This window comes from Python bivittatus, unplaced genomic scaffold (genome assembly GCF_059951505.1).
Source record: "Python bivittatus isolate LINGU-HERP-01145 unplaced genomic scaffold, Pbiv_v1 ctg000100_np1212, whole genome shotgun sequence".
Classification (NCBI taxonomy): Eukaryota; Metazoa; Chordata; class Lepidosauria; order Squamata; family Pythonidae; genus Python; species Python bivittatus.
Window position 1 is genome coordinate 6,447,431 of NW_028277038.1, and position 12,064 is coordinate 6,459,494.

General features: G+C 42.1%; 1 protein-coding gene across 1 annotated transcript in view; it reads right to left on the minus strand.

Moving 5' to 3' along the window:
- Positions 1–2,763: 2,763 nt before the first annotated feature.
- LOC103049710 (septin-2) overlaps positions 2,764–12,064 on the minus strand; it is a 42,355-nt gene continuing 33,054 nt past the window's right edge. Inside the window, exons 12-13 of the mRNA XM_007422427.3 lie at positions 11,561–11,652; positions 2,764–3,335 (exon numbers count right to left, since the gene is read on the minus strand). Of these exons, the coding sequence (XP_007422489.1) occupies positions 11,584–11,652 (69 nt within the window). The 3' untranslated portion in view covers positions 2,764–3,335; positions 11,561–11,583. The remainder of the gene's footprint in view (positions 3,336–11,560; positions 11,653–12,064) is intronic.

Consider the following 12,064-nt stretch of genomic DNA (forward strand, 5'->3'; position numbering starts at 1 on the left):
ATACTTCCCGCCTGAAAATACTACACACACACACACACACACACACACCCCTACCAGACTGATGGAGCTTGCCTCAATCATGGTCTCAGTGGAGGTAATTCTCTATGAGCTCTCAGTCTGATTCAATCAATAAGACCAGGGACGCGGTGAAGAGGAAATCAGTAAATGCTTCCATCTTCACATGATTTTTAAAGGCTTGACAACCACATGACATTAGATATTCAGCCACACCATAAACAATATCAGCGGGCAAATAATATTCAGCTCTTGAATTGTTGGAGAATCCTTCCGTCAGACTCAAATAGAGACTACACCGGTCACATGGCAAGTTATTCCAAAGAAAAGGCAACTGGAGGATGTCTAGGAGGGTGAGGAATTTGGACACTGAGCCTCACCAGAAGCAACGGAATTATTTTGTTATGCTGACAAGTTGTGGAACAGGAGGTTAAGGTGAGATTCAAACATAGTATTTCCAACACCTGAAGGATCATCGTGCAGCAGATAGCAGTGCTCAGTCTGATCTCAACTGTCAACTCAAGTCCTTGACTTCATTTGAGAAATTGACTCAGAAAAATCGAGTCGATTCCATTTTCCAAATGCCATTTGAAAAGGCATCTGATTTGATCCAATTGGGGAAGTTCTGTTTGGAGATTCAATTGGGGCAATTGAAAGATTTGCAAAGATTTGATTTGGAGATTGAACTGATCTTTGCACAGCCTGGGAGCATCTTGGTCCTTCTTTATTCTGAAACATAGGATTAGAACCGATAGGCATAAGACATAGGAAAGAAGATTTGGGTTACACCGAATTAAGAGAAATGTCCAGTGATAAAAGCTGATCAACACTGGAACGATCTTAATAGGCAATGGATGCTTCAAGAGAAGGGATTTAGATTTTTTTTTTTTTCCAAATGGAACGAAGCAAAGGATTGAGTTGGACGATCTTCATAGACCTTTCAATTCTACAACTTCTGATTGCAATGTCTCTTGGATCATGGGAGGAGAACCACCTGCCAAACTAAGCAGAACTCTACATTGCTCAATTTGGCACCTTCCAGAAATACTGGGCCTAAAACGTCACGGATTCCCCACCATTCCTGGTTGTGATTCCCAGGAAGTGCCATCCCAAAGCACCTCCCAAAGTGGGAGGGCGTTGGGATAAAGGCGACTTGCCTGAAGGAATGGAAAGTGGTAGTTGGTCATGAGCTCTGAAGGTCCAGTTCTGAAGGTCCAAGTTAGGTAAAGCCGGACTGGTCCGTTTCCTGATCTTAGCCCAATAATAATGACCCAGGTAATTCTTGAAAGTCCACCAAGAGTTTCCACCTTCTGACAAACCTCTCCTCTTCTGAGTTGGTTATTCCACCCTCCCTTTCAAAGTTGCCTGTGCTGGAAGCAAGGAAACCTTTGCCACACTCTCCCACTTGACAACTGCTCCGTCCGCATGCGCCGGCGTACGTCTGCTGGGAAGCTGGCATAATGCGAGGCAATGCACCAGTCTCCTATACTTCCAAGAATGCCTCTGAGGTCCACAAAGCCCCCTTTGAGAAATAAAAACGATGCTCAATCGCCATGCAGAGCTTTGTCTGGATAAAATTCCATCAGCCACAAGAAAGGGCACTGTGGAGATTTTTATTTGATTAGTAGGTTACTTTAAGGTCTCGTTGTTCCACCTATTCTTGATTTAGCTGACAGTTGCAGGTTAACACCTTTAATTATTATGGTTGTCTAGACGCCCAGTCTTATCCCTGGGCATTTGTTTAAATGCATTATGGTTGAGTTGGATGTTTGAGCATTAATATCTCTTGACTGGGTTGTAAGGGAATTTACTGGATTGATTTGTAAATACGATGCCTCTTTGTTTTACTTGAGTACCACGCTTTGGTAGAGGCACAGAATAAATACATACACTATTGTTGTCACTATTCTTCACAGCTTGCCTTCTCCAAAATGGGAACTTGGTGACTCACCACGTCCATCACAGCAACATCTGAACAAACAACTCGGGCATGGATTTTTCTAACAGCATCCACGCTCTCGCGATATTCCAGATGTGCTCACCCAGCCAAGATATTCCAGATGTGCCCCCGGCCCGCCAAAGATATTCCAGATGTGCTTGCTGGGCTGGAAAAGGCAGCTGACCCTGCTTTCAATGGAGAGCACTTACTACTGGTAAGCGTGGCAATGTTTAAAGCTGGTGAAAAGAATCTGCAAAATTCGTTTCAGAAGTAAAGAAGGCAAGAGTTAAATGGGGTTCGGTCAGGTCTTGAAAAATGGCTATTAAGGAGGCAGTCAGAGGGTTGTACCCCTGCCTAGCAGAGTCTAGCTGCTTCATTTCTTTTTCAAAATTCAAAAGATTCAAGAAAGAATTCTACCATCTACTTACCTTCCCATTGCTGTCCAAACCACCCACAGCTTCATCTCACTCTGAAAATAACAGACAGAAAACCCACACTCTGTTTTCTCATGTTGATTCCATTTATTACAAAAACTGTCAGGAAAATTAGTGTCATGATGCATATAAAATCTTTGCGTATTTATATCATTGTTCTCTCAACTGAGCGGAACTTAAACTTGATAGAAAATGTGGTTAGAACCTAGTACCCGAAAATCCATGACAGATCTTTTAGGAAGTCTAAAAGTCTCTGAGAAAATGCGGCGTGTAATATTATACCCATGATCTTTAAGGCATTGTGGGTGAAACTGTCCAAACTTTTCACATCATTGACATGATATAGCTTTAGTGTTCTGTACCGTTTTTTTTAAAAAAAAGGGAGCACCAGAGAGGAAGAATTTGATCCCAATATGTCCTACAAATATTTTTCAAAAGCAGAGAGAAGAATGCTATAAACTCACAAGGTACAGAAGAGTTTGGCAAGTTTAACTAAAATATAGTTCAGATAGGGCACATTTATAGTAAAGATTCAGGAATTGGCTTAGTGAAAAAAAAGTACAAAAGTATCAAGAACCAACTTGGCAGAAAGAAGGGGAAGAAGGAATACATCCTGCTTCTAAAATCTAGTACATACAACATGACATGTTAACTTGGGATTTAAAAAAAATGCAAGAGACACATCGAGAGATAGAAAGGAGAAAAAAAAATAGGTTCCACTTTGTTATGATATATTCATGCATATGAAGACACAAAAGAAGATATAAGCAAAGGACAGTTATACATGGACAGAAGGTATGTTCTCCAATATGATCTTCAAGGCTTTTAGCTGCCCTGGGTCATATTCCGGGATCTGCATCCAAGCACGGACCATTCAAATCCATTAGTGTCATCATTCAAATTCAATTAAAGCATGACCCCGTTTTCTTAGGACTATCAAGCGACCGCTGTAAGGAAGAGAAAAATGCAAGCATTTAGAAGAAAGGCTGGTGTACTTCCCATACCTCGAAGCAAACTATGTCCTGAATTTGTCATTGCGCTGAGCGTTTTGTGGTTCTGGTATTGATTTTACAGGCAGGATGGGTGTACTTGTTCAACACACCTCAACCTATGCCATATTTTACAAACCTTGCCTGCCTTTTCCCATGAACCATACCAGAGCTGCAAGAAAGAACGTAAAAAGCCGTTTGGGCGGAAGTGACAGTCAACCCAAGCTTCTGAACATCTCCTCCCCCTGCCCACACAAAACCCAGTTTGGCCAGGCCTACCTACAACTTCATTGTTCATCTAGAACAGGAAAGTGCCATAGTGGGGAATGTCAGCTCCACAGGGATGGGATAAAAATTAGATCGATACAATTAAAAATGACCAGCTTGGGGTAGGATCTTCCAGTGAGAGCTAGCGTGGGGCAGTGATTCAAATGCTAGACTAGGCCACAAATCCCTGTTCAACCATTATGTTTCTTGGATGACCTAGGGCTGGTCATCATGTCTTTGTCGAACTCATCCTACAGGGTTGTGGTGATAAAATGGAATCAGAGGAGATGGGGAAGAACCATGAGGGCTGCCTTGGTGTCCTGAAAGAATGGTGAGATAGAAATGTAAAAAAATAAAGCAAACGAATACTGCTGTCTTACATGCTGATTCACTTGGCCCGTAATCTATTGTAAAGGTTTCCTCCAAAGAGGATAAAGAAAGATGGAATCTCCCAATCTGTTGTTCCTACTCTGTATCTAGGTCTTGAACTGGCTTAGGGGATCCACCCAAGAGCCTTCATTAAGCAGTTACACAAAGACAATCCAATTGTTGCAGTCTGATTGCTATGGGTGGAGAAGTGGTGAAGTATTGGGCAACACATCAATGTGAGGTCACCAGAAGTCAAGCTCGCCTGCAAGAAAACTTTTCCTTTCCAACTCCATACTTGGAGCGCTTAGCAAAAAAAAAAAAAAAAAGAAGCAGCAGCATCTTGACAATTAGAGCTCATCAAGAGAAATCCCACCCTCCACCCCACCCAAAAAAAAAAAAGCCTAAACAAGTTTAAAGCTTCCTGCCCACTGAGGTGGAGGAGCTGGTTCTGGCACAGAGCAAGAAGAGATGTAGATGATCTTCATGTGACATGATGACACAGGATTGCTGAAACCAAAGGCAGGCAGAGAACCATGGTGAGACTGTGTGGGATAGTTCTGAACATTTCCTGATTTCGACAGGAGTGCTGGCTCAATGGTGATGAAGTTGCTTTGCCAGACTTCTGTCGAAACTGACCCAGTTCCAGTTGTTGGGATGTCCACTTAGAGGAGGAGCAATAAATCCTTGCTTAAGACAAAAGCAAAGTACTGCCAATTAAACAAAAGAGCCACCTTTTCTCTGAAGCTTCCTTCTAGATCAGTGTTTCTCAACTTTGGCAACTTGAAGACGTGTGGACTTCAAGCTGCCAAGGTTGAGAAACACTGATCTAAATGTTCCACCTTCCTATAATCTCCAGCTACCACTGAGTTTGTTCCTGCCTCCTGCTCAAAATTACAGCAGTTGTAGTCACTGCATCTGGAAGATACCAAATGGGGAAGGTTGAGCTAGATGGACCAAGTATTTTTGACATGGGAGAAGACTGCCTTCTAGCATGGTGTAGCAGCCATCAGAGAGCCAGCTATGACAAGGGGACCAGGTATAAAATCAACACTCAGTAGCAAGGTTCATTGAGTGACCTAGAGCTCAGCAATTTTTGGTCCTCCTGATCTATGTTCATCCACACACAAATCTGTAAACATTTTAGGCAACATCTTAGCAAGAAAATTATGCCCCCACTTTAAAAGCTGAAAATCATCTTGCCAAATTCAAGTGAAAGGTGAAATCAAGCAGATAAATCTTTTCTATTCAGGAGATGCGAATCAGGTTCATCTGTGCCAAAATGGAGACTGAAAATATATCTCTGAACAGCATCTAGTCACTGTTTCTCAATAATCACCAGGGATGATACGAAGTTTTGTGTGCTGAGAGAGAGTAACTGGCTACTCATTTAATAAATACAAAGATTGAACCTGCTAATCTCCAGCTTGTTCTTTACGCTAACAAATTTTCAGTTGTTAATGCACAGATTTGACACGTCAGGAACCTTACCCAGAAACACACCTTTGGACCTGAACGTGACTAGCAATCTTTTTTCTCTCAAGTATTTCAAAAGAAACCAACATTCTGGGTACTTTTTCTTCTTCATATTTCCAAACCTAGTGTGGAAAAGCTAGGAAGGAATAAAAGCAGACAGAGCGCTCGACCCCAGCAAAATCACGGACCAAAAAAAAAAAAAATCAGAATAAGCGTTGATGAGCAAAACAGATGTTGTAAGAGGAAAGTTGTGTTAGTCTCTGGTAGCCAAAAATCAGGAGGGGTCTGGGAGTCCCTTTTGCGACTCACGAATTTTATTACAAGGCAGAAGCTTTCACAAGCTGGGCAAAAGCTTCTGCCTTTTAATAAAATTGGTGATTTTGAGCAAAACAGTCTCCTGAACGTCCAATGTTTCTAAGCATTTAAAGGACTGGTGAAATGAGGACAAATTCAAAAACAGCATCTGAGCCACAGGACGTATTGCAGCTCGTTTTCTGGTGTGCTCGGAATGAAAGCTTTGCATTGTCTTACCTTGAGCGTTAAACACTTTGCAGAATAAATCCTCTTTTTGCATAATATTCAGCAGCTCCTGCACTTTTAAATTAAGCACTACCTGAGCGCATGGCAGGGATTTTAAGAGTTTAGCTGCCTTGATGCACATATGCGAGGCCCAGTTCAACTGAAGGCAGGAGAGAGGCATCTATTGGGGTCTGTGTGAGTTTTGCCAGGGTCCATTCATAAATTGTGTAACCTTGGAGTTCCCAGCCAGATCAGAAAGCTGGAAGTGGCTGACCGAACGCACAGGGAGGTATTAAGTTCAGAAAGGCTGCCTGAACTGAGACAGGAAGTGCAAAGAAGTAAATAGAAGTGGCCTGTGGCGCCTTGTGAACTAACAAAATTATTGTGGCGTAGGCTATCACAGCTCACAGTCCAAGACAGCAGGCTTATGCACATGGTAGGTCTATTAAAGTTCGGCAATAATAAATGTGGAAGTTCCACAAGACTCTTTATTATATTTCTTGCAGAACAGGAACATGGCTATCGACCTGAAAAGGGGGATGTAGTGAAGATTTTCTACGAAAATTCATCTTTGGCCTAATTCAGGTGAATCCTCCTCTCTGCTTCGGATCGCAGTTTAGGCAACTCTCTTGTAATGCACATCCAGCAGCCATTGGCTGTTATCTTCCAGGCACTTGGCTAAGCTGATCCTGTTTTCTCCCATTTTTACTTTATTCTTATTTTTAAAAATATTTTATTGGTGAAATGTAACAACCAGAGGCCATGAGGAACTACAACCAAAAAATATACCGGGCTAATAATTCAGAAAAGAATACACAGAATAGTAGTTAAATGAGTGACATTTGAAAACACTAAAGATATATCCATAAAGTGTTAATATAGAACTGGCTTAATCTTTTTTCCCGTTTTTAAATGCCATTTTGGCTCCCTTTGGCAGATTTTGTTTTATGTTTCATCTGTTGGCCCCTTCTGTTTTAATATTTGCTATAATCCATATACATATTTGGTAAAGCATACTGTAGCTTTATTTAAGGCAACGTGTCAAAGATGGGATAAAAAGCCTGAAATATGAATAATTTTTATTTATGGCCAAAGGACCTGGATAAATCCTGAAATAGGATACAGCAGGGGAAAGTCATTCAGCTATAAAACTCAACACACCAGCCTGGAATCAGCCATTTCCTATCAGCTAAGCCCACCTTACAAGTAACAGAATGTAATGGAGTAATATACCTTTATTCCATAGAGAAGGAACAAGACTTCCTTATTCTTGAAGAATAAGGAATAAAAAAGGATGCTGACTCCCTTTAGCAACACGCTGGCTGGAATCACATATGCTGAGCCAAAGTGTGGTTTGCTTATTTGTGGTTTATTATGCTGAGTCACCCGTCCTGGCTTGTAAGCCATGGCTTATTGATTAGCACATGAGGCCAACCCACAAGATGTGGATTTATTCAACAAAGGAAAGAACCCAGTTGCAACATCCTGGCTTGACAAAACTCTTTGCCTTACGAGTCTAAATGGTCCAGCATTCCCTGTAATCCTCAGGAAAAGAAACTCACCAATTCAAAAGATGGAAAATCTGTAAATTTCCACAAAGTCTAAAAGATCACTCTTGTTCATTGGTTTGGAGTGAATCTCTCCAAAAGACATGCCATCGTCATGCATGGCCTTAATAAGGAACAGAAAAATAATCTCAGCTCACACAGAGAAAGTGACAGGCCAACACGACTCATAAGATCTACTCAAACAGTACAGCAGTTCACTAAATCTCCATTAGCCAAAGCTGCTGGAGGCTTCTACATGATGGTTACTTCAAAGAAGGTCTAAAATCATGGCTAAGTTTCACATTCCAACCTGAAGGAGCTCGGGGCACACTACAGCCTTCTCCCCAGATGACTTCTCTCATCACATCGCTCTGGCATCAGACCATGATCCAAGTCTGGTTGCTATGATGATGCCAGACCTATTTGTCTTCTCAAATCCCACATATCCATTATCGCGGGGAGCGGGGTTATTTTTCAACCTTTTGCAAAAATGTGCTTGGCAGGAACGAGACGAATGGGCGTTAGCAAAAGCAACTTGAGATAACGGAGAAAGTTATGTAAAAGTTTTTCAAGAAGGCTCCCCCACCTCCTTTTTCGTTGTTTTAAATGCTCTTTCATTATTGTTTAGCAGTCATAAGTGGAATGAGTGAGTTACGAGCATCTGCCAAGATTAAATTACTGCTCATGCCGAGAGCTGCTCCAGATGTTATCTGTAATGAACTGAAGAGAAGATAAAGGGAATTTAAAGGATCTTCTTTTTTCTTTCTTTTTTTTTCTCTGTTTTTTCCTTACATTTTTTCCCCTAAGGGGGACAAAAATCAGGATTTATGGTATGCGTTCTTATTTCCAGAAAGACAAACAAAAATGACATGCCATATTTAGTAGCTATTTCTGCAGTACTGGCAGATTCAGATGCTATGAGCCATCGGGACATAAACCTTGGTCAGCTTTTCGCAATCTTAAGCAAAAGGGTGGGGAAGATGCTACTTTACAGAGGTCTGCTCTCAAAGAGAAGTTAGGCATAAAGACTTTTTGTACTGCATTTATAGTCTGTTCTTCTTCCAGCAGCCCAGGGCAGCCTCATTAATAAACCTCCTCCCATTTAATTCCTGCAAGAACCTTCTCAGGCTAGGTTAGGCTGTGTAATGGCACGTAGGAATGACCTTGGGAGATGGGGCAAAGAGACGCTGCCAAGGGAATGGTCAGATAAGAGACAGCATAGCCCACAGCTGGATAGTGGGTGGGGCAGGAGGCTCAGGAGGGATCCGCCCTAGTTTCTTGGACTGTAAAGGAGATGGGGGGAGAATTGTACTTTCAGACTTGCAAGATTCTGTCAATGTACCTTTACAATGAAGTAGAATTAGCTCATCCGGTCATCATTCTGGACTTAAAAAATGCTTCACCCCTTGTCATCTTGGTAATGGAGCTTGCATATCTCCGTCAAGGACATCACCCTGACTCTCAACAACCAAGATCTCCCCAGTCTTAGCCCAACATTTTAACCCCAACACCCCAGTGAAAAAGTGACAAAAACCAATTGGCCCAAAAGACAGTTCTAGTTGCTGAAAGTCAAGTATGGCCTCCAGGCATTGGGGCCAGGATGTTAGTGCAGCTGATACGTTAAAAACAAAGGTGAGGGAGTCGGGGTGGTGTAGTGGTTTAAGGCACCCAGCTAGAAAGCAGGAGACCATGAGTTCTAGTCCTGCCTTGGGCACAATGTCAGCTGGGTGACCTTGGGCCAGTCCCTCTCTCTCAGCCATAGAAAGGCAAGGTCAAATTACTTCCAAAAATGATGCCAAGAAAACTGCAGGGAATCACCCAGGCAGTTCTGAGGAGACAAGACTGACTGAAAGGAAATAAGAGGCAATTTGGTGGTGGCTAAAGGTACCAGGCTAGAGTTCTAGTTCTGCCATAGACATAAAACCAGCTGGGTGACTTTGGGCCAGTCCCTCTCTCAGCCCTAGGAAGAAAGTGGCATGGGCAAACCACTTCTGAAAATGTTGCCGAAAAAACTGTAGGGACTCCTTCTCATAGTTGTCAGGAGTCAGAATGGACTAGAACCACTACAAAAGTGAAAGTGGGAAATGATCTGGTAAATTCAGTTGCATATTGAAGTCTTTTGCTTTTTTTTTCTCCACTCCTATTATTTCAGCTTTTGTAGCCAGCAAAATTGGGCTCCTCCCTTGTTCTCCCAGCAGTAGATACCCCTCTTGGCTGCAGCCGTGTGGGAAAGCTTGGCCACCCCTTTGACTGTGCTTAAAGCCAAGTTCAGTATGACACTTCCTTTCCCAGGAAAGTTTCCATTCTGATCACTCCAGTTCTGAAGCTTTAAGAAGAGACTGTAAAACGTGCCTTTTCCTCCTCGTTTTTTGCGGGAGGAGCCAAGCCGAAAAAAGCAGACCATGTGCACTGGGACACCTCATTCCCGAGAAATGTGGATTTTAAAGAATTCCGGCTCATTGCTCTGTCTAAACTGGGAATTATTACATGAAGCCACTTTCTAAAAGCCCGTTTTGAAAAAAGACGGTTTCTTTTTGTTAGAAAACAGGCCTCTTCAGGAAGCAAATGAGGCTTCTGCAGAATGCCAAATGACATGGCTTTAGCCCATCATCCCTGTCTGAAACGGAACACCAGCCAATCGCCAATAACTTCCTGGGTGGAGCTGTAAGTGGGGAGAGTTTGGTTTCCCAAATTTTACTTTCCTGCTCTTCCGAGGGGGCGGGAAAAAAGCTGTTCCCATTTTGGTTGAAGCCTGAAAGTCTCCCAATCAAAAGCTGAGAGACTTCTCCATCCTGGCTTTTTGATGTCTAGGATCACGCATCATCTTAAGACATAACATGGATGTTTCTTGGTTCTGGTCAGCGTGTTGGGTCAATCCGCCATTGTGGTGTGCAAAATATATGGCTTAGCATTGAAGCTTAGTCAGCAAACTATGTTAAAATGCACCATGGCTAAGCGAGACTTGTGAACCCAGTTACTAGTTCCGAGAATCCTCTTCCTCTGCTCCTGAATTATTTTGCAAAACCCATATTGGGATTAATCCTTTGGCTGGAGTAGGATCATCTGAAGAAAATCTAAGCTTTAAACCTCAACAGTTACTTTCCAAGTTGTGGGAAACGCTTTGTATCAGTGTTACATTCTCTCCAGCAATATAAATAGGCTGGGTTCATATTTACTTCAAGCAAGGAGAGCAGTAAATGGATCACAGGCAACAAAGGAAAAATCAACTCCCTTCAACGTGGAAGCTGTTACAAAGCCGTAAGGTAGAACACAAGCCATGTTGCTTGAGGTTTTACCTCCTAAAAGGTCAGCAAAGCAAAGCAAAGCTGGTGCCTCCAAACTGACCACCTGAGCAGCACCCAACATCCTACAAGTCTATGTTTTTCATTTCCACCATTAAAAGAAAACACAAGAAATTTACCTTATTGGAAACAGAACAAATCTTCAGGCAAGGTTCCTTCCTACCAATGGCAGATCAAAGGAGCTCTACACAACTTCCCTGAATATGAAAGCTGGAGTTTTATCAGAATTTATCATTGTGTCCTACTTATGAGCGGATTGCCTATAGACATAGACTTTGTATGGACAAGTATAATGAAATAGGGGACTCATTTATACAAAATACAGAATGCTAAAAAAATGATAATCACATAAATACACTAGGAATAAATAGGTACTTGAATAATATTTGCATTAGATAAGCATCTATAAAATTGTAATTGTTTACTCTTATAACAACATATTAACTTTTGTATTTCACTTGTTTGTTAAAGCACTTTATGTGTTTTTTCTTCTTTTCTTAATAATAATAAATAACTAAAAAGAATGTATCACTGTGTCTTCCTTGCAAGCACAACATTCTCTACCTTGTCGTTCTTCTGCTTGCTGACCGCGGTTGCTCTCAATACTTCAAGGGACCGGAGCCTGATTTCTATTCCTCTCTACCTCAACTCCAGAAAAAAAGCAGACGTGCATTTCTGAAGCCTAAGAATGGAAAGCCAGGCTTACCGCCAAAGGTTTAGGATCCCTCCTCATTCATCCCCAGGTTTCATCCTCATCTGGGCTTGCATCTGGGCGATCATTTCCTGCATACGACGCAACTGGGGGGAAAGTAGAAGAGAGAAAATGCAGTGAGTACAGTTAAACCCAACCCCTATGAGGTGGGATGTCTTTCAAGGGCTTGATTTTCAACCAGAATTGCCATCTCATCTAAGGCTTTGTAGGCAGTCAGGAAGGTGATCTTCATGGAGAGATCTGCAGGAACTGTTCCCTAGCCAAAAGGGGATGGAGCATTTTCTAAGATCCAGATAACATTCAGAAGCAGTTCAGACAGATGCCTCCCTGATTCACTGAACTATGAGGAGGAGGAGGAGATACGGTACAATCAGACTTGCAAGATTCTGTTATTATTCCCAATCTCAATAAAAGGAGTTTTAGCCTTCCTGTGGAGATGATTTCCTGGTTTGGTCTACCTAGTGAGGCTAATATCAATCTTGCAAGTCTGACTGTGCT